Here is a 23,766-nt window from a genome sequence, read left to right as displayed (position 1 = left end):
TACCTACCATTAAATCCACAGACCACTCTCATATCCCTGACTGCTGACAAACTCCATAGAAAGACACTTGTGCACCATTATTGACAAAACCCACAGAACTGAGCACCAGAATGATATGGGATCTCTCAAGTTACACCTGCACTTCTTTCTTTCACTCACTCACGCACATGAAGGGGAGACATCAGAGCAAAGTAGCTGCCTCCAATACCTCCACCCCACATAGGCAGTTTCTTCAGATCTTTTCAAATCACAGTGAACACTCTGCTAAGCTGCTCCAACCAATGCCCCTTATATTCCTTAAAGCTAGAGCTAACTCACTAATACAACTGCAGGATATGCAGATCACCCACCAGTGGCTATTGCCAGCTCCAAAGGATTAGAGTTAATGTCGTGTTGGCATGTACTTTATTTCCTGATTTTCAGAAGATAGACTTGAGGTAACTGAACTCAACCTTTTGGAAGGGCAAAAGTAAACTAGTGAACAACCTTAACTGTGGGTTAACTAGGCATCTTTTTGGTGAATTTTACTTTTTTTTAATATAGCAGAGCAATCAGAGAGTGACTCAGATTCTTATTATTTGTGCATCATCAGTAGAACAGTTAACCAAAATCCCATCAGTAGATTTTTTACTCCTGATTATGCTCAATCCAGAGAAACTAAACTTGAACTACAGAGCCCAAGCTGAGTTTGTAAGAATTGGTAAGGGAAAAAGTTTTCCTAAATACCAATGAGCAAATTTTATCTAGGAGACACGTAGGGGAAATTAAGAAGCAAATATGAAACATCATTATGCCAATGTAACAGTAGTTCATGATACAAAATATAAAATATCTATATAAAACTATTGTCTAATAATCACAGGATGAAATCTTGGCTATATTAGGGTACGTCTACACTAGCCCCCTAGTTCGAACTAGGGAGGCTAATGAAGGCAACCAAAATTGCAAATGAAGCGCAGGATTTAAATATCCCACGCTTCATTAGCATGTTCCCGGCCGGTCGCCATTTTGGAAATTGACTAGCCCGGAAGAACTGCCCGCGTCTACATGCGGCAGAGAAGGGCGATTCCAAAATAAACCCCTTACTTTGAATTAACAGTTAATGAGGCTCAGCAGATTTAAAAAATGAAAAAGGTATGAGAAGGGTGGTGATAGGGAGGACTACTGCAGGGGGGACAGGTCAGAGTTGTCTTAATGGGAGGATGTTAGTTCTCCTTTTCCTCTCCCTTCATGTGTCCTCTCCTCCAAGTCTGACCTTATTTGGTCCTCTTTTTTCTATATTTATAGTTGTTTCCACATTACTGATTCATGTTAGTATCAGAATACCTTTGTGCTCACTGTCTCCTGCAGTTCCATATTCTATTTTCTAGACTTTGCCTTCTGTTATTCTTCCTCACTTTCTCCTTTGTACATTCCATCTGTCTCCAGTTCACTCCTCCCTCCTCCCATTGTTATCTTCTTTCTTTTTCCATTTATTCACTACTATGTTCTCTCTTCTCTCAATCATCCCCTTACGTTCACTCTTTTCCTTCTTTGTTTTACCCCAGAATCACACACTATTTCATCCTTCGTGCCCTGATGCAAGCTTCTGTTCATATCTGTTGCAGGACAAATGCAAGAAATGAAACTAAATCTGATATAAGCTTTCCACTTGCAACAGAGTCAGAATTAATCTTTTCTATATTGGTTTGGTTTTGTGCAAGCTCAAGATGTTGTTAGGTGGGTTCACTCACAATAGGTCTGATGGCAGTCCTTGAGGTGCACATGTGTGCAGCCATTCAGCTGTCAACTGCAGTTTTAGCTGGCTGATTTCTCCTTCAGGCGGTCAAAGGGATAACCAAAAACTGAGACAGAAAACAAGTTTTTGTAAAGCTGATCAGCTAGGTCTTGAAAACAGGGACACATCCACTGCAAATGGTTTATGCATGCATAATAGAACCTAAATGTACTTATTTAAGGCCCAACTGTACCTGATTGAAATATCCTCTCCTTCCACTTGTGCTTTTTGAAAAATCAGTTGTTCAATAACTGATGTTAAAAATAACACTCAAAGTGGGGCTTACAGATAAATATATTTCTGTTCAAGATATAGATCCTGTTGAGTTTGTTCCCCCCGGCCCCCCATTACTAACATGGTGATAGTTGTTCCCTTCCACACTCCAAACTAGAAGTAGAATGAGGTACATGTTTTCCTATGTGAAACATCCAAGTTGTGTTGATTTTAGAGCCTAAATACATTGACAGATGAGAAATGGAGCTTTCAGTAGTCCCACCTTACTGGTTACTAGAGTGCTCCTCCTGAAGTTAGTAATGTGGTGTCAAGAACAATTAAGACAATTGTTCTTTTAAAGCCTAAAGTATTGTATAATGCATCTATTGTAAGATTTATGTAGGGAAAAATCTTTGTAGCATCACAAGTTTGTCATCTGCCTTATAACTCATGCTGCATGTAATTCCTTAGGTTTATGAGATCTAAAAATAATTGCAATTTGCCTGACCCACTCATCTATTAAGATCATCTGAAAAACATCTAATCTCTCTACACAAATTTTAATAACTTAATTAACATAGCAATCACTTGGATTTGGAAATACATCTTGCTTGTATTATTGGTAAAATGCACAATGTGCAAGTTGATAAAGGATTCGCTGATTTACAAAATGCAATCATCTCTGACATTTATTACAATGAGAACAACATTACTGTTTAATCATTAGTAACATAAAATTACTTTAAAAATAGAGAAGTTGTTGAGAAAACAAGAAAAAGGAGCCTAAAAACAGAGCTTTCATTGTACACAGTCTTGTACTGTATACCCACCTAGAGGGGAAAAACCCAAAGGAAGGAAGGGAAATTGCTGTCAGGTTAACAAGTATAGTGAATTTCTACACATATATAGGTACTTTAGTAAAAACACATGTTTACTTTTCTGTAAACATCAACTTCCATTTAAATTCTGCATTTATACAAATCAGAAGATATTAGTATGAAGAACGTTCATACTTTTTTATAAGATTAATTCAATATAATGTATTAAAGAGAAGGAAGATAAATGTAAGAAAATATAGCAAGTATGACTGGGAATATCAGTTTGAATCTCTGGTCCATGTGCTCTGCAATGCAAAGAAAATACAATCTAAGCTAAGACTCCTGCAAAACAATGAACGGTTGGTTACTTTGCTGAATAGTGCCATATATGTATGTGATTTCCATCTGAGGGAACTCACATGATGGAAAGCAGTTGTTGCTGGGGAAAAGTAAAACAGAAGAGATGCCCTATACAGGAACTTCAGTCATTTTGATGAGAGTCACTGATTTAAACCTGTTAATTGAGAACTGTTACTACAGAAACAATTAATTCAATTCCAGTATTTTCCAGCAGATGTCCTCACAAGTCAGTACTGTCAGAGAGACCAGAGATGCCACCATAACAAATTCTGGGGTGGGGAATGAAAGGAGAATAGATTTAAATGGAAGTGGTATGAAAAACCTTTAAACAAAAACAAGGTAATTGCAAAAATACACCATTTTATTTATCATTCTTAAATATAATATGGAAAGACTATAAAGGAAAAGTAAAAAACATATGGCCTATCACTGAAATATGAATGAATAAACAGCTCTAAAATGGGCATTCATGGTACTTCAGTTCTCTTGTTAGATTTTCTATCTCCTTCTCCAGCACTGAAAAAGCCAAAGGTTCTAAAGGCGATTTTCTATCATTTTAAACATTGACATGTGAAGAATGAACAGCATATTTCAGTTGAGGAACAGTATAAAACTCTGCACAATAATCCCCTTCTCCCAGGTAAGAATGTCAGTATAAACCTTGTTACAGGCACACAGTTCATGTTATTCTGCCTGCACTATTTGTTAGTAGTGGCAAGGACATACAAACGTTGTCACCAAACAGTTTCCTGTAAGCACAAGATGCCTTGGGTATTCTTGTAAAATTCCAAGCAGATGAATTTATAAACAAAGATGATCCCCAGAGCTAGCTCAATAACTGCGAAGTTTTAATACCACAGTAAAATATTTATCTTACTTGTTCTTTCACAAAGTGAACAATCAATTCTCGGTACATTGATATCTGTATAATTCTACAATAAAATATTAAGATCTGCTTAGCTACAGATTCACTGACTCAATCATGTATTGTTTCTGGAAAGTTATAAGTAATTTCCCAAGGGGGTATCTGATTACAAAGAACTTGACCTTCTATTAACAAAAAACAAAAACCAACCAAACCAGAAGTATTTCAGATTGTCATTATAGCCGCTCCCCGAGTTACAACCACCTCTACTTACGACCATCTGCACTTACAACCAAAGAGGTTGTAAATGCGGATCCGAGTTACAAACGGCGATCCGTGCTTACGAACAGCGTGGTCGCCATGTAACTCTATGGGATGTGAGTTATGAACACTTCGAGTTACAGACCAACTGTTGGTCCGTAACTTGTTCGTAACTCGGGGAGTGGCTGTACTATGAGGCCAGCTCCTCAAGCCACATACACAGGGAAAGCTTGGAATTACAATACATATGCAAATTCAATTCAATTACTAATGGACATAATCAAGATATGGGATGGTGGACCCTTTATCACTGAAGGTGCTAACAGCTTTCTGAATGAAACAAAAAACAGGACTATGTAGCACTTTAAAGACTAACAAGATGGTTTATTAGGTGATGAGCTTTCGTGGGCCAGACCTACTTCCTCAGATCAAATTGTGGAAGAAAATTGGCACGACCATATATACCAAAGGATACAATAAAAAAAATGAACACATATGAAAAGGACAAATCAAATTTCAGAACAGAAGGGGGATGGGGGGGAGGTAAATGTCTGTGAGCTAATGATATTAGAGGTGATAATTGGGGAAGCTATCTTTGTAATGGGTAAGGTAATTAGGGTCCTTGTTAAGACCTAGGTGTAAGGTGTCAAATTTTAGCATGAATGACAGTTCAGAGGATTCTCTTTCAAGTCTGGTGTTAAAAGGTCTTTGAAGCAGGATGCAGGTAATCAGGTTGTTGAGACAAAGCCCTTTCTGGTTGAAATGGCAAGAAACTGTTTTTTCTTTCTGATCCTGTCTAATATCTGTTTTGTGGGCATTGATTCTTTGGTGAAGTGTCTGAGACGTTTGTCCAATGTACATAGCAGATGGACATTGCCGGCACATGATAGGATAAATTATATTTCTGGATGAGCAGGAATATGTGTACTTGATCTTATAACTCACTTGGTTAGGTCCAATAATGGTATCAGCAGAGTGAATATGTGGACAAAGCTGGCAACAGGGCTTGTTGCAAGGGAAAGTTCCAGGGTTGGTGTTAGTGGGGTATGTCCTGTGGTTGTTGGTAAGAATCATCTTGAGGTTAGGTGGTTGTCTATAGGAGACTATGGGTCTGTCTCCCAGAGCCTCTCGGAGTTTAGTATCCTGTTCCAGTATAGGTTGTAGTTTATTGATAATGTGTTGGATGGGTTTAAGTTGGGGGCTGTAGGTGTTGACAAGTGGTGTTCTATTGTTGGTTTTCTTGGGTCTGTCTTGAAGTAGATGGTTTCTGGGTATTCGTCTGGCTCTTTCAATTTGTTTTTTTATTTCTCCAGGTGGGTAGTTGGGGTTTATAAATGCTTGGTAGAGATTGCTTCAAAGACCTTTTAAACCAAACTTTAAAGAGAATCCTCTGAACTGTCATTCATGCTAAAATTTGACACTTTATACCTAGGTCTTAACAAGGACCCTAATTACCTTACCCATTACCAAGATAGCTTCCCTAATTATCACCTCTAATATCATTAGCTCACAGACATTTACCTCCCCCCCCATCCCGCTTCTGTTCTGAAATTTGATTTGTTCTTTTCATATGTGTTCATTTTTTAAATTGTATCCTTTGGTATATATGGTCGTGCCAATTTTTTTCCACAATTTGATCCGAGGAAGTGGGTCTGGCCCACGAAAGCTCATCACCTAATAAACCATCTTGTTAGTCTTTAAAGTGCTACATAGTCCTGTTTTTTGTTTCAGCTACACCAGACTAACACGGCTACATATCTATTAGCTTTCTGAATGGTAACCTTCCTGCCTTACCAATCTATCCACTGACTTCGATCTTTACCTACTCAGATTCAGCAACCCTGTCTCCTGATACTTTATGTATAGAGGTAGAGGGGTGGGCGACAAAGCATCTTTCTCCCCCCCCTTCCTTCTCCTATTTATTTCGAGTTTTCTTATCCCCTAGTCATAACTCCAGTCATCTGAAGAAGTGGGCTGTGCCCACGAAAGCTCATGATACCATCTACATGTTTTGTTAGTCTATAAAGTGCTACCAGACAATTTGCTTGCTGTTTTTTTCTGTAAACTAAGTCGGCTACCCCCTGAAGCACTATGAGTAAAGGATATCCAATTAAATTTTAGTGCTTATGTAAGGGAAAGTTAACACTAACCAAAGCAAATTAAACGTTACAAAGTGGTGTGAATGTTTCACCCCAAACCTCACTTCATCCAAATTATAATCTTGATACAACCACTGCAGTGTTCTATTAAGCATTCATCACGAGCTAGGTTTAGAATACAAACTTTGCTGTTTCTGAACTGTTTTGTGTTTATCATGATTATTTGGGTGTTCTCAAATCACTCTGACATTCAATGTGCTTTGAGCACCTGATTCCCTTAGGCTTCTTTAAAAATCCTGCCTATAAGTAATAACGTTCTCCTTCCTCGCTATCAGAGCTACTGCTGTTAGTTTTGTGGAAATGCATGTATATCCATCTTCCTGAGTTTTTCTGTGGGCCCCATCTGCATAGTACCTGACTTTCTAGTTGTGGATTAGAATCTGCACAAAAGAAGTACTTCTTTGGAGAGGCCGTTTTCTCAAAGGAGAGAAAACATCTGATGAAAAATTTCTGAACCACCTTGTGAAAATGAATAGGAAAACAAATTGAGATGCTTTATCCTCTTGTGTGAAAGCTTGCAAACATTTTAATGGATCACTGTCTCTGATAATGGTGGAGCATACATAGGCTTGTTGAAATTTAGGGGATGAAGGGACTTCAAGAAGTCATTTAGTCCATCCATAGCCAACTGTTAAATGAAACTCAAGAAATCAGTTGATGTTGTCAACGTTCTCTCTTTTATATTTTCTATACCTACAACTATGTGAAAGTTGATGCTCTTGTCAGTATGTCATCTGACATTTCAATAGCATAGATGGCTGTATTCCAGGAGGCTTATTGTGCTTTTTAAAAAAATGGCAATTTTTTCACTTGATGTCCATGAATTACCTTGTTTTAATGAGGCAGAAATGTCATGCATCTTGAGCAATTAATAAAACATTTTACATAACAGCAGTTTGAAGTTGAAATAATATCCTTGGCTTGCTGGAGAGACTCTGAATATAATTTATCCTGAGAAGCTATTATTGCGGGTTCTAGAATCTGAAAAGCAAGTCAGAAATAGTAAATTACAATGTTTGAGTATTCTTAGCTTATGCACAGGGTCCTCTTCAATTGTCCCTGAGTGGACATATTCTTATTTTCCTTAATCACAGACTGAAGCCCAGAACAATTTGGTAATATAAATATTTCCAGTTTAAATAATGGATGAAAATACATGCATGAAAACTTACAACTAGATGGCAGCTACAGTTTATCGCTTGTTTGTTCAGATTTAACCCCTTGATTTCTCTCTTCCTTCTGAAGCAGATATTAAGAATGTTGTTTCCAAACACAGATCTGCTCTAGAAACACTATCACCAAAATATACAACTATACAAAGCCATACATAATACTAAAGCAAAATAATTCATGGTCAGATTTTCCTTGTGGTTCTGGGCTCATTATGCAAATGTGTCAAAGTAAAAAAAACATAACCCACTGATAGACTATGTCACCAAAATGTGACTGTTTCCCAGTAACTGTGTAAGGATAACTGTACGCATCTCCAAAGAAACAGAGGATGTTATTTTATTGGATGTCTGCAGGTAACCTTATCACACAAAGGAGCGGAAGAATCTGTGGTATGGCACAACACAATATCTTATTCTAAACAACTGAACAGAAGTTTAAATGATATGTAGCATGATAAAAATCAGCAGCCCTTCATATTTTAGGTACCACTGATTCATTTAAAATAAAATTTAATACATTGAAAAAATAACATTGACCATTGGTTAGTCTGTTGCACCATCTTTAAATGAAACAGTACTTTGAAATTCACAAATAAAAAAGCAGCACTCTCTTTTAATACCAACACCACTGTAACACATACCTTAGCGTGGCATGCAAATCCACATCTGCAGTCATTTTTTGTATTAACAAATGGAATGGATATTTTCTATTTCAATATTAGTAGCATAACATGTAAGTGCAGATCATTCTGGCCACAAGAGTGGTAAGCCTTAACAAGTGTGTATTACAAGAGCATAAAACACATAGCATGACACTTACATCCAAGAATCTCTCTTTTTTTATACTGTAACAAAGGCCATCCTACAGGAAGAATTCCAAGTTGCTGGACCCCGACCTTCAGTTAAGAGGATTACTGACCATTCCTGGTTTTATTTAAAAATAGAAGCAGTCATCAAAGCAGAACCACTAACAATCCAGTCAAAAGAATGCCATAGTTCCATTGAAAAAATAATGTGTCCATTTAGCAAACTCCATTACATGGGAAAGTTTTCATTATATAGGCATGTTAAAGTCTTACAGTGGTACTGTAAAGTCTTTCCTGTTGCATAAATGTTTGTACAACCACTATGATATGGTATAATAGCAATAAAAATTGGTCAAACTGAGCTAAGTTTCACAAGACCACGCACTGAGTCTTCATGCAATGAATCTTGGCTGGCTAGACTCAGGACGTGCATTGTATGGCTGTGAGTTATAGGGCTCCCTGCAGGCAGCATACCAGGAGGTGATGGAGCTTCTTCAGGAGTGAGAAACTGATGACCTTCATGTTCCTCTTTTAATGGTATCATGTCTGTCAAACCTGTTTCTGATGAGAGATTTGGCATGGAGGACGGTGGTGTCGGCTGCCCTAGGGTTAGCGTGGCACAAGGAGCACCGATAGTGGTCTTTCCTGGTAAAGACAGCTCTTCGCTAGTTATGCTGTGTTCACTCTGTAGTAGTGGTGTGGCAGCAGCCTGTAAAACGAATTTAGTGCTCTGAATGCACTGATCTTGATCACACTGAAGAGGGTCAAAACCCATATAGGGCAAACAAAACAGAAATGGGAGGATGTGGACAGAAGAGGCATGGAAAAAAAATGGGATGTGAGAAGAAAGAAGAGAGTCATTAGTATCATTCCATGGTTAGACAGCTGACAAAAAAAGAGCATGCATAATTAAACCAGCTGCATTCTAGGATAAAAATTAGAATAGATTACGATAAACATTACAGTATATGAGAGTCAGGTACTTCTATTAACTAAAGCGGTATTTTCTGAATAATTATTCCCATTTGAAAATCTTGGTAACGCCTACCGATCAGGTTTTGCTTGGTTCACTGCATATTTGGACAAAAGTGGCAAATCAAATGTCGCTGACTCCAAAAACACTTCAGCATGCAACAGGACAACTTTAACACAGCTCCTGTTACTTTAGGAAGCCAAGAAGTCAGACAAAAAATCCTAAGCCGTATTTCAAATATCTTTTTGAGTTTTAGAGCAGTAGGTTAGTCTCCTTTCTATTTATTCAATCAGTCCTAACATAACCTAAGAACTATTGTGCTATAGAAGAGTTTCTTCAGGGCAAACATCTCATTGCATGCAATCAGTTTTGTAAAAATTCAGCAAGTAACACTGTCTCATTGCCCAAGATTTTGCTTCCCAGGTTGTGTAAGTCATTAATATTCTTCAGCCAGGGGTTATGTACAAAACAATTATCAACCTGCAGCTTCACTACATGGACCCGATAGAAAAGTACATCTCCATGATTTGTTATGCTGCTTATTCATATGTTTAATTTTGACACTGTATAGGACCAAAATGTACCCGATTAAACCATTTTTTTCTTGCAAGCATTTCATATTTTTATAAACCTAATGGGCCAAATTCACACAGACGTAACCCTATCTAAGCCAGTCAAATTACACCAGGAATTAATGTAACCTAGAATACTTTACCAGCAGGGCATTTTTACAAAATTAGTAAGTGAATTGGGTGGCTGAGTGGTAAACCACAAAACTGGAATATTTCTAACTGAAAACTGAAACGCATTAATGGGCAAACCATTGATTGGCAAAGATATTGTCCCTTCTTCAAAAAATCTATATCAAGGCATCAGTTTTGATGTATATGCCTATTAAGAAGTATACTACCACTTACAGTCTAAGGGTAATCAAGGGAGCTCTGCCCAACTTAGCGCTTGGCTATGTAAACAAGAGGAGGTAGATGAGAGAGAGAGAGAGAGGCAGGAGAGGAAGCCATGTATGCTGTAGTGAGTGGTGATTTCTCTGTCTCCAGGAGACTAATTAAACTCAGATACTTGGTGTTATGTCAGGGACTTCTGAAAGAGTTCTGAGGTGACGGCCTTATGAACTGTTTGTTGTAATTGCTCCTTTCCCTATGATTTATTTAAGAGGACATGCTATTTTATTGTCCTAATCAGAGGAAATTAAGGTGGAGCATAGCACTATACTCACACTCCTGAGTGTAAGCTTTGCCAACATAAGCTATAGTGTAAACATAGCCTTAATTGCCTGCCACTACAATGGTCTTGGGCATTGGTATACCACTCAGATCCCCCACCAAGCAAAATGGTTCCACAGAAGCTACAATAAAATGTAGTGTATAATAACCATATAATCATGGTACAAATATTGTAAGTGGCTTAGGAGCATAACTCCCTTATTCTTTAGTATGACTTAGGCAATATTGAAACTTTCACTCATCCTTTAGTTTGTATACTCCTTATATAGTTTCATCTTCCAGAATGATGTTTCCATTGATTTTAAAATACATTCTTTTCTTTCTTACATTCTTCTTATTCAAGGCTTTATGGTGAGTATTCTGGCCTAGATCAAGCAAAGCACTGAAGCATTTAATTTGTGCCATATGACTTCAAAAGCTTAAACATGCTTCAGAGCTCTGCTGGGCAGGCACAAAGTGCTTATCACCTTGCAGGGTCAAATCCTTGGATTGATTATTCATAATGGCTCTTTTACCCCATCTCAAGTAATTAACTGAGTTATAACCCCTGCATCAATCTTATTACAAATTCCCAGCACAAATGGGATCAGCATTCTAATCCTTCCAAAGAGATATCAAATTCCATCTCCTCTGAGAAGTGCTTATCAAAGACTATATTGTGACACGAAGCCTATAACCACCAGAGCATATTCATAATAAAAAAAATTAGTAGCTGATTTATTGCCTTAGTGATGTTTCAGCATTTATCTTGAAAAGCAGAGCATTGCCTAATGTGTTCCAGCACCATAAGTATACAATTTAAAATAGCATGAAGGTAATTTATTTTGATTTATATAATAGTCTGTATTAAACCATTTTATTGAATTCTAATTCATTTTAACTGAATGTACACCTCAATGATACTAAGAAAATAGATTAATAAAGCTCCATTAAAAATAAAGGCATACACCTATCAGAGTTTCATGTGAGTAAAACAGAATTCTCTTTTTTTCCTTGTCTTCTATGGGTCCTCCCCTTATTTAAAACCACCTCCATCTTCTTTCAAGTCCCTCTTTAAAAAATACTCCTTCCAACAAGCCTACACACCCAAGACCTCCCTTCAGGGGAGCATTCATAACAATTATTGGGGAAAAAAAAAGGAATCTAACAAGATGCATATTATACTTCACTATTCATTCACACTGCTTTTGTTGATTCCTTGACTTTGTGTACTGTCTACTACCCTAGATTTCAAACTCTTCATGGCAGGCACTATGCCTTTTTACATGTTTGTAAGTCCCCTTGCTCATTGTTGGTGCTATATACAAAATATTACTAAAAACCAGTGTACTGCACTCACTTCTTACTCTGTTTTAAGATGGTTTCCTAGTGTAGTTAGGCCAGTTCATATATACACTACAATAATTATTAAAGATCTATACACTGTCCACTTGTGATAGCAATACATTATTTTCATGGGTTAACTAAAGGAAAGAGAACAGCTAGAACAGATCAATTAATCTATAGAGCTTTTTTGTTGTTCAGATGTGCCATTTCTTTACATGGCCTCTGTTCAGGTTTCCATTATTCTGTATGTCAATCAAATATGCAACTTCATTAGTAAAATATAACAGTAAACAGTTTTCCATAATCTCAAGCATACAAATCTTGGGACACACTAGTTTTTAAATTTTTCTCAGAATGGACTGTAGTGGGATTTATATTATAAAAGATAAATGCATGAAATGAATCTCTCCATTTTATAGCATTTTTATGCAAATATAGCACTCTGATTTGTGATATACACAAGCTACTAATCCTCTCACCCCCCCCAAAAAAGAAAAAGATTTGTCTATAAAGATATTATGATGGTGTTCCCTGATTACACGATACGTTTCCTGGGTTACACAAAGTACAGGGGGAAAATGTTAGTAGACAGTGCCCTCAAAGATATTTAATTTAATTTTTCAAAGTTAAAATTTTAGATGACCCCCCCCAAGAAACAGTAGCAATGGGGAATTAAACTATTTATAGCTCAATTTTCAAACAGATTCAAGTTAACCCCTTGACTGCTTCTTCCTCTAGATCCTATCATCTGAGTCTGTTTGCTTTACACATCTCCCCCCTTTTTACTGGAGCAGCTAACTGAGCATGAAAAATACTGGATTGAAGTGCTTGTAAGTACACAAGTTCAATTGTGTACATTATTTAAACACATCTATATGGAAATCTGTCATTTTGATATTTATTATACACCAACAGCCATGTACCAAATGCAAATTAGACAACATAAAAAAGCTAATTCTTTATTTTACAAATAATTGATACAAAGTATATAAACACAGCTTTTCTGAAGAAAATGTGATTTTTACGCCATACAATATTAGAATTCTTGTTCATATTAATACAGCTCTCACACTAATACCACCACCAGAAATTCTATTTGTTTTAAATGCAAAATTAACTTAATAGCTAAATTTCTCTAACAGCAATAATAGCTTTAAAAATGTTACAATTCTTGATTTACAAAAAGGCTGCACAAAAGAGTTCTCTAATGAGTTACAAGTAAAACACAACAATAACAAATGGTTAAGAGAAGGACTGATTGAACTGAATGGTGGAATTATAACCTAGTGGGCACTACTGAAACCTGGTGAGATTCAACACATAACTGGCATATCAGTTTAGATGGGCACAATCTATATATGAAAGATGGCGGGATGGAAGATGAAACTGTAAATCAATACATATAATGCCAGCAAGCTATATTTTGACAATAGGATGATGATACACTTGGTAAGATGGAAGGAATTGTGTTCCTGCAGTGCCCAGTACAGTGGGGCACCAATCTGATGCTATCATAACAGAAATATTTACTACTACTACTACTACTACTAATTATAATGATGGAAGAATGAAAAGCGAAGGGGGAAGTATAATGCTACAAATGGAGTAAGAATTACATTTTCATGGATCAAGTCTCAAAGTGCTAAAAAACATAAATCCTTTCATGACTATCCTTATCCAAACATCTTGAGGGAAACAAACAACTGTATATGTATAAAAATTATTCCTAGGATTTTTGGAGGGCAGCTTTATGACTCTAATCAGAGGCTCCATATCTTGCAAAAAGTAAGATAACAGAGGACTGAGAATAATAAAGGAACTTGGCACCAGTGATTGTAAACAGCCAAGGTACCAAAGAACAGATGCCTACAATGCAATAGTATCAATGTTAGATTTCAAAAAAGGAAGTTTTAGGGAAATTAAGAAATGGACCAACAATGATGTGAACAGTGGAAATGTTAAGATTTATAATTGGTAACAAGGTGTAGAATCGTAAGAGACACCATTTTTAACAACAAACCGCTATTCCTTGGGGAGGAGGCAGGTAAATGCACAGAATGAAAGTATTAAATGTTGCTTTATAATGGATTGCCAAAAGAACAGAAGCTAAAAATTCCCTGTATTAGATATCAAATAAGAAAACAAAGACTCAATTCAGGCTCATAAGGAAAAGAATAAAGACAAGAAAATGCAGACTGACTTAGTTGCAACCACAAATAGTAAGGAGAATAAAGAGCTTTTATAAATGTATGAGGGGAAAAAAGAGCTAACTAGAAAGTAGCAGGGCTGATGAGAGACTTTGCAGGGTGCTGGGGGGAGCTGGCTCTGGGACCCCTGGAATGGGCGAGTCCTTGGACAGAAAGGGTGACGCTGGGGGCTAGTCATCACCTTTACCCCCCTGCCCTCCAAGGCCCACAGGGGGCTCTGGCAGTGATTTAGAGGGCCCAGGTCTCTGGTCATTGCTGCTGCTCAGATAGCCCCCAGTACCCAGCTCTGGAAAGTAGAAATAAATGAGGAGAGGGGGTAACAGATGATTCCATCATGGCTGAGATACTGGAGTCTTTGCTTAAAAAATATAAGGAAAAGAAACATACCAAAGGAGAAAATGGATGAACTGCTGTTGGCTTGTCCCAGGCAGCGGGGTCAAGATCAGGAAATCAAATGTGATACCAACAGAAAAGAGTGAACCTGATAGTTACCATCTTTACTTTGTAACCATCTAGAAAATAATGGTGCCATACATTTGTGAAGAACAAATTACACCATTCTCAATGGTTTGAGAGGACTGCAAAATTAGTGAAGGGAATGCAGATGTAATTTATCAAGGTTTATTAAGGTTTAAGTAAATCTTTCAATTGATTACTATACAAAATCTCAATGGCAAAATTATTGCAAAAGCCCTTAAATATAAAAACAATGCCATAGACTGTAAGCAGAGTGAAGGATCGCAAACGAGGAGTGATAAAAGGCATTGTTTTGCATTGGAAAGAGATGTGTAGTGGGTTGGCGTGGAGACTGGTCTTAAAGTTATCTTAAAATCTTCAGTGATGATCCAGAAGAGGGGAAACACCACATTAATTTCACAGAAGATACTGAAGAAGATATGAAAAATGAGGATATAAAACAAAGCAGCCTAGACAGAATCAAAGATGGTAACTGGAATTAAAATGAGATTCTGCCTGTAAAGATGCAAGTCAATGGAGATATTATTCTAAATTCATATTGGAAAAAAATGAGGGAGACATAAAAGTGATAATGCAGAGGAAATTAGATGAGTGATCACTGAATTATGGCAGATAATTATTCACTGTGTGGTTTGCTGGGACTGCCTCTGGAATTCTACATCCACTTCTGGGATCACGGTCAACAACAGGAAAACAAAACAGACCAGGGAAAAATGGTAAGTGGGTACAAGGGCTTGACTTATGTGGAAAGATTTATGGCCTACTTCTACAAATTAACACAAGCGGTTAACTTTACGTGCTATGATTAGTCCTGCTGAGTTCAATGGGACTACTCAGGGTACATAAAAGTGAAGCCCACAGAAGTCTTTGAAGGGTTGAGGAATAAGAGAGCAAAATGTGCAGATAAATGCGAATAAAGAGGGTCATTAAAAAACCTGCCCATAAATGTTCAAGAACAGAGAAGAATATTTAGGTCAGTACGTGGATTAATTAGAATGTATACCCTGAAATTAATGCAAATTCAGAATGATATTGGGGCAAAGAGATACACTAGATACAGGTTTCTACCAAATAACCTCTTAAAAATGGCACCTGTAATTATTCTAAAATAGCACAATGATCCATGGCTGTATGTATATGAGCTTAACTGAACTCTCTGATGCAGAGCTAGTGCCCAAACATAACCTCAAGTCCTAAAGTAGGGCCTTAAAAAAATAAACTAACATCTCCACTACAACATGTGACTGAGCCTAAGCATCTTCTTTCAGCGTGGTTATTCCTTCAGAACCACCTGGTTGTCGTGCTGTGGAGAGAAACTCTTTCCATATTTAGTATATAGACATGTCTTTGGTCATCTCTATAAAGGGTCTTTTTTCTAATCTTCTTGCTGATCATAGCTTTTCCTAGTAAGGACAACTAGTGCTCAAAATCTGGTGCAATGAAATCTGTACCCTCCCAGGAAGACTTTCCATGTAATGTTCTAATATTATCAAATTCGCTAATTCTATTAACATCTGTGTCTTGAATTCAGTCCATAAATCACCAGATAAAGGCTGAAGTACCTAACTTCTTCTCCAAAACCCACAATCCATTCAAGGTAGCAGCCTTCAAACTAGAGATGTGAATGACTAGTTGACTATCCAATAAACAAATGCTTATTAGATAGTTGACAGTCTAGTCGACTAGTCATCTGCCCCCCCCCCCCTTGCTGACTATCAGAAAGAGGCAACAAAAGGGGGAGGAGAAGTGCAGGTGCTTCAAAGAGGCAGCGCCATGTGGAGCCTGGGGTTAGATCCTGGGCTACAGGGGGTGCTGCCGCTTTGAAACACCATGTGTAGCCTGGAGCAGCTGGGGTGTCCCCAGGCTGCTCACAGTGTTTCAAAGTGGCGGCGCCCTCTGGAGCATGGGAGCAGCTGGGGACTCCCCCGCTAATCCTGGGCTCCATGCAGCGCTGCCGCTTTGAAATACTGTGGGGAACCTGATGCCAGGATTCCCGCAGCATTTCAAAGTGGCAGCACCGCATGGAGTCCGGGGTTAGTGGGGGAGTCCCCAGCTGACCCCAGGCTCCATGCAATGCTTCCGCTTTGAAACACCATGGGGAGCATAGGGACAGCAGGAGATTGCCCCTCTGCGCTTTCATCTTTGAAGTGTAGCAAAGGTTGTTGCTATACTTCAAAGGCGGAGGCGCCATATTGACTAATTGAATAATCAATGCAAATTGCATCGACTATTTGATTAGTCAATTAATTGAAATTTAACATCCCTACTTCAAACAGTCCCAAAATCATTAGCACATTCTGATTTAAGAACTCACTATGTGTCTTTTCTGTTTGTCAAAAACACATAGGTCAGGATCACTTCTCTTACTGAGCTGCAGCAGCTATATATTCAAGAGTGATCAGAAAAGGCTCTGCATCATTATGCTCTTGGATTGCTTAGGAAAGTCTGAGGTTTACTAGTAGGTTGGCTGGATAAAGCTGGGTCAATAAACCCCTGAAACAGTTGTCCCAGGATCTACATTTGTTGTTGAGTTGCAAACCAGATTCGATCTGGACTGCAGTCTGAGTTTGTTGTTCCTGCAGCTGTAGTTCCACCAGCACCTACAGGCCTTTTTTCATTTCCTATTTTGCAGAGGGCACCTGGAGACAGATTCTGTTATGAAAGGGGAGCAGATTAACTCCATAACATCATTGTCTAAAAAGCATAGAGACCTAACTCCAGGCAGGAGATGAGTTTGGTGAGCAAACTCACCTCCTTGCTGGGATTAGGCTTCATAGAAGCATTGAATAACTGTCAAGTAAGCAGGGCTTACCCAAGGAGGAGACTGAGGTCAAGAATGGGGTCCATTGGAAGGTATGAGAGCATGCAGCGGAGGACAAGGAATATGATGGGTAAACGAAGGGTGGAAAAGGAGCTGTGAGAAGCAACAAATATATACTATTCTGTCTCTAGCCTATGAGACTGGCTACAGAAAGGAAGTTAAAACCCCTCTTCTAAACAATTTTGGATAGGTGAGGGTACATCTAGACAGCTGAGCAATTTCGGGATACCTCTGGTATCCCGAGATAGCTATCTTTTACACGTGTATTTTATTTCAAAATAGATTTCAAAATAACAGGCATGTTATTCCGGCATCCCTGAAACCCTCGTTCCCCGAGGGTTAAGGAATGTCTTAAAACCCCGTGTTATTTTGAAATTTGGTGCTAAATTTCAAAATAAGCTATTTTGAAATACATTTGAAATAAGCTATGCTGTCTAGACACACCCTAAGAGATATTACAGTGTGCTAAAGATCAGGATACTGAATAGCTCAACAAAAGCCAGAGAAGATTTTTGGAAGTTCAAACTTTGCTTAAGTAATTAACTCTCACTATAAGCCAATGAAAGGCAGGCACTTTACTCCCATTTGTGCATTTGAAAATCTTCCCATAACTTGTATATGATACATAGGTCTTTGACCTTTAAGTTCTAGGACTTGAAGGTATAGCATCTTCAGAAACAAGATGTCAGAGACTCTAAAAATATTTCTGTGTGTAAACGCATATCGTATTCAATTTTCCAAGTGACCCCTGTGAAGTCATTTTCAAGCATGAAGGCTGGACAGCTGTCATTAAGTGTTCTAAGTGACTATGCTCCCTTCTGTGGCTTATTTTCATCACATGTATTTCACATTTCAGATCCACTGAAATTCATTCCACCATAAAGAAAGTCCTAGAGCATTTGCTGATCTAATTCCAGTCCCTCACACTATAATATTATGTTTGCTATCACTCGTTAGACAGCAGCATTTATTGATTTGACTCAATTCCCTTTTTACATTTGATCATCTTAGTTTATTTCATGATCAGCGTTACAAGATCTTTCCACTTTTTCAAAAATATGAAAGCTGCAAAGTCACTTTGTTGACACTATTTGATCACAAATATCTGGTAGGTGATGAGTATTCTATTTTTATAAAACCTGTGTGTCTTAGCAACTTCACCAGCTTCAGAGGTCCTGAGTGCACAAATACGACTGTATTAGTTAATTGAATTAGGCATGAATTGAAGCATATAAACTATATTATGGGCATGTCTATGTCATAGAGAGTTCTAACAACTTGATGTTGAAAGCAAAGCCTAAATGCATAGATGGACTAGGATGATCAAAGAGATCTGCTGGAAGAGTCTCCACATTATGCCCATACAGTTGTTACAAAATAACAGTACAATATGACAGATCTATTGTAACTAATTTGTCTCCGTACATAAGAGTACTCGATGGAGTCTAAGGAAAGATATATTAAATTACTCCTGAAATTTGGCTGAGGCCATCCTGAAATAGTTTAATATATTCCCAGGATTTTACAATTTGAGGTAATTGTCTTGAATAGAACTTGTACTGAGACCTAGCATGGCCTGCCCTGTAGGTAGCTGACAAAAAGTTTAAGATTAAATACTGTGATTATTCTTGAAGTCACTCAGAGACTTTTTGTTAAAACTGTAAGGAATACTAAAACCTATTAAAATTAACATAAAGAAAACTGATAACCATTCCACTAAACATGTGCAGCAGTAAATGGAAACGATTTGAAAATCTTACAGCAGAATCTTTATAAAAGTTTAAGTGATAGTAAGGCTCAGAAAGTAATGAAAAATGTGCCTTCTCCAGTTAAAAAGGCAGACTGAAATTATGCTAGAAGGCTGGGTTAGAATTTATTTATCTCCCTTCCCTTTGAGGAAAGGGAAAAGTGCATTGAGTCCATACATTTAATGAATCCTCACAATCTACATACTGGAAGAACTACAGGTCAGAAGTAGACATCTTTGCTAATTATTCTCTTCTCCTTGGCGCTGGAAGTCATATTTTCCTGATGTGAGGTCCTTTGCCATCAAGGGGCACAACAGAAACCATTGGCACATTTTTGGAAGATTTTTTAAAGTTTTGAATATGGTATTGAGGTTGCCTGTTGTTCATTAGAAGTTCAATATCCCTCTCCTCCTCAAAATGCACCCCTACTCCATCTTAAACACCTTGTCTTTTTAACCTGTACTCTATTACATACGTGTCTGTCTAGACAAATCTGCACTGCACAGGCAAAGGAAGAAATAGTATGTGAGACGAATACGAAACCAAATGATACTCTCTTCTGAAAAACTGATGAATTAGGGTACATCCGTGATAATTGATTAGTCCAGTTCAAAGCAAGGCAGGTATCAACAGGATATGTCAAAGTGACACTCTATATTCAATAGCCAATGGATTTCACTTGTAGTAAAAACTATCATTATATAAATATTGATAAAAACTTGATTTTTTAACAGTATAAGCCTATTGCAGTTAATAATGAATAATTCCTCCTAAATGAGTGGTAGCTGTATCCAGTTAGTTTATTACTTGATTAGTTCACATGAAAGCAGAGAAGGGAAACATTCACAAGGATCCTGATGAACAACACTATGGGATGGTTCCTACCATGTTGCTCTGAGACTGTGTTGCCCCATACATAGTAATGCCATTTGATGGTGCTGTTGGCTGTGGTGTATCTGGCTGTATAAATCCTCTTCTGTCAATTAGACTACAGAATAATAAAAAAACCCACAAGATTGTTAGAAATTTCTGATTAGTAATACCCCCTCCCAATAAAAATAGGTTTCAACATTACATCAAATCTTAATGCATCATCACTACAGTCAAATATAACCTGTAACTCAGATCTGAGAAATGTGACTTCACGTCAACTTACCAATACCAAAAGAAAATGTTTTACTTGTAATTGCTTTCCTCCGTGGATTACGAGAAAAGAACATTTTTGGGTTTCTGCCTCAAATTTTATAAAATGCTGTAAAATTTGGATGCTGACAAGCAAATGAAAAAAGAATTTGGAACCCTTGAGGGAAAGACAAATTGCAAGACCCCCATAGTGCACTCTGCATCTGTGTCTCTTCTGAAGTGTCTACGTTATCTTCTCTTCATTTCAGAATCTGAATTTGTTGCCAAAGGCTGATACCCAGAAGTATGAATCTATTATAATTTATTTAACAACGAATTACCTTGAAAGAAATAGAAAGGAACACTAGTGTAGGAAATTTACCAGTAGTTTTAACAATCTACTTTATCTCTGTCCACATCAGAGCCTTCACTCTAGGGATCACAGACATTGCTGAACCCAGAGGAATAAGTAGGAAATTTTAAAAACTGAAGTCTAGCGTAGACACTGCCCTCAATTCAGATAGGTTTGTATAGAAACTGAACACAGATAGGTAAAAATAGAGGAAACTGCGTGAGTGACACACAACTTGAACAAAATGCTCTTTGCTGGAAAGCTGAGAAGAGCATCATCACGCTGTGTATTATAGGCTGCACTTTGATTTTGCCAGCTAATATCTATGTACATGACTCTATATACTTCTAAATAAACTAGACTTAAAACTCGCTGACATTGCCCAGTAGTTTGGACTAAAGGAGAGTGAACAGCAGTGTGCACTAATGTGCTGTGCTGCAACTCTGCTGTGTGGATGCTGTGAGCTCAAAGTAAAAGGGATATAACATAAAAGTGAAAGAATAATTACATTTTTCTGCTTAGTGTTCCTCACATCTAACAGCTATAAAGGCTGCAATGAAAAATTAAACAACCACCAAACAAGTTTATGTTTCCAGTGTGTGAACCTATAGTTTAACTGTTGTACGAGATCTAATTGCCTACTCACCCACAAAATAGAATCAGCAAGTTGCTGATAACCTTCATCTTAAAAAAGATCAGTTTCACTAAATCGTACAATGAAGCCCTGTTTTAGTTGAGCAAACTTAAGTAAGATATCACAAGCCAAATTTAGATCAGTAATTCTGTGGTCTCATCCTACACAAAACCAATACTTTTAGTTACTCTTACCTTGGAGAGATTGGCCCGCAAAGCGCAGCACAACAATTAGTAAAGATGTTGCCATAACTGTACGGATTGTAGTTCTCTTTTCCTCTTTTATTTGACCAAGATCCTTTAATCTGAAGAGACATGAACATAAAGTATCACATACTATGTCACATACAATTGCTCGGGCAAATTAAGGGTAATCATAGCAACAACAAATATGCTAATCATGATTTATGATTTGGAGAAGAAAAGAGGAAAAGCATATTTTAATTTTTTCTGTATCATCTGCATTCAGCAAAATACATGTCTATACTAACCTCATAGTCCAGAAAGGGCTTTGGGAGAATCTCTACGACATAACCACATACACTATTTCAATGTCAGCCCAGTAATTTCAATTTAGTGATTACTTAGCAAACCTGTAGCCCGTACATGGGTGGGAGAATGAATTTCATGTCTCCTGCTGTCTAGGGAGTTCCATGAATACAGACTGAATAATTCAGGCTTTTCATGGGAAAGAGGCAAGTTAAATTTTGTTAGTAACTCTGAGGAAGGGTCCTGACTATTTTGCCTTGAAAAAAATGATACCTTTGCTTAAAATAACTAATTAGTTTACTTAAGCACAGGCATGTTGCACTGTCATAATTCCCTGTTATCTTAGGGTTTTCCATGGAAAGTATTTTATTTAACAAAATGGAAGAACAATTAGTTCTGTTTAGATAGCCAAAGTTGACCCCAATGCAGAAACAGATAAGGACTGCTATTTCATCTCACCTGTCTTATTTAAAAAATATGGTGCATATTCTTCAGTCTCTGGCTATTTGCAAATATATTTATTACTGAAGAATGCTCTGCCCTGCAGCTTTATTCATTGTATTTTGTAAAATACACCATTACAACTTAGCCAATAATAAAAATATATTGGACAGACATAAAAGAGCTAGGTTTGGGGTGATCAATCAATCATGAAAATCTACAAAAATAAATAAAAATAAAAAGTAAATTTGGAGTAATTCCTTCAAAAAGCTTAAGTCAGTAAGTATATTGTGATTAAATGGCAAAACTAAAGAACTTATATCACCTGCTAGTCAGCTTTATTCTACCCTTTTGTCTCAAAAATTCATAATCGTTTTGTTAGGAGAGACATTAAATATCTGACCCCACAGTTAGTTAAATCAACTTTTGTGACACTGGAGCCAATGAAATAATTCCCTATACGGAACAGAGAATCTAAAAGTCGATAAGACTGATCTCTGAACTAATGATCTCTTCCTTACTGGGAGAACCTGTCCTCATTTGCCAGAGCACATTTTAGTTTAAAGAGCAGAAAGCCAAAGACAGAGAAGACACATGAAGGAACTTGTTTTCAAAACTAGACTGATGCTGATTGATATTTTTTGAAATTTTGTTCAAATCTGAGTTGGTTTTGAATGATAGATTATGTAGTGTTCCAGTGGAAAACATTGGAAAAAGGATGCTAAAGTCAGCTGGATACTTTTTCATGGAACAGAAGGGTATAAAATACAGAAACTTTGAAGGCTTGGCTTTCACTTGCATTGTGTTGTTTTTGTTTTGTTTCTCGTGTCTGTTTTGTGTTCCAAGAAACTCGTCCAATGGGCTGTATTGAACTTTGGGTTTAATAACCCAATCAATATTTTCCCAACAAATGTCAACAAGGATTACAATTATTTTTATAACTTACAATTCCCCTGCAAGTTTGAAGTGGATGGTTATTAAGTAGCTAAGCTTCATACTATGTGAAAACATTCTCAAGTTTTTAGAACTAAGGGCAGGTGCACTAAACATCTAATGAATAACAAAAAAACAGTAGTCACTGCATCAAGTGTTACCAGGTCACCTCCTTTCTCACCAATAAAAACCCATACAAATATGCACAGAGGGTTTTTTTCAGGGGCTACTCAGTGGGATCTACAAGAAAAACTGAAAAATTAGACAACAATTCTTTAATATTTACAAAATGAAAACAGGTATGCAACTACTGTACATCATGCAGTGAAGAACTTACATCTTCATTTGTTGTTTGATTGGAGCTGATCAAATATGTATGAAAACCTGAGAGACCAACAATAGACCAAACGGAAAAAAAACACACAACAGCCTCCAGCACAGTGATTAATAGTCAAGGAAGTACAAACATCTGTTTGAAATCTAACAATAATTAATAATAGTCCTCACACAGTGATCTGTGTCTTTAAAGTACTGCACTTTGAATTCTGCACAAACATTTGCTGAGTCATCCT

The 23,766-nt window shown here is 37.3% G+C and overlaps 1 protein-coding gene across 4 annotated transcripts in view; it reads right to left on the bottom strand.

Annotated features, from left to right (window-relative positions):
- Positions 1–7,946: 7,946 nt before the first annotated feature.
- Positions 7,947–23,766, bottom strand: part of ZDHHC14 (zDHHC palmitoyltransferase 14) — a 145,648-nt gene continuing 129,828 nt past the window's right edge. For 2 of the 4 annotated variants that reach the window (XM_006114986.4, XM_006114987.4), the window contains exons 6-9: positions 23,532–23,634; positions 21,527–21,636; positions 20,110–20,212; positions 7,947–9,185 (exon numbers count right to left, since the gene is read on the bottom strand). In XM_006114986.4, the coding sequence (XP_006115048.1) occupies positions 8,784–9,185; positions 20,110–20,212; positions 21,527–21,636; positions 23,532–23,634 (718 nt within the window). In that variant the 3' untranslated portion in view covers positions 7,947–8,783. The remainder of the gene's footprint in view (positions 9,186–20,109; positions 20,213–21,526; positions 21,637–23,531; positions 23,635–23,766) is intronic. The other 2 variants (XM_006114988.4, XM_006114989.4) reach the window with 1 other exon arrangement.

Source organism: Pelodiscus sinensis, chromosome 3 (assembly GCF_049634645.1).
Source record: "Pelodiscus sinensis isolate JC-2024 chromosome 3, ASM4963464v1, whole genome shotgun sequence".
Classification (NCBI taxonomy): domain Eukaryota; kingdom Metazoa; phylum Chordata; order Testudines; family Trionychidae; genus Pelodiscus; species Pelodiscus sinensis.
Note: the sequence above shows the minus strand (reverse complement) of the source record. Positions and strands in the feature narration are given on the sequence as shown.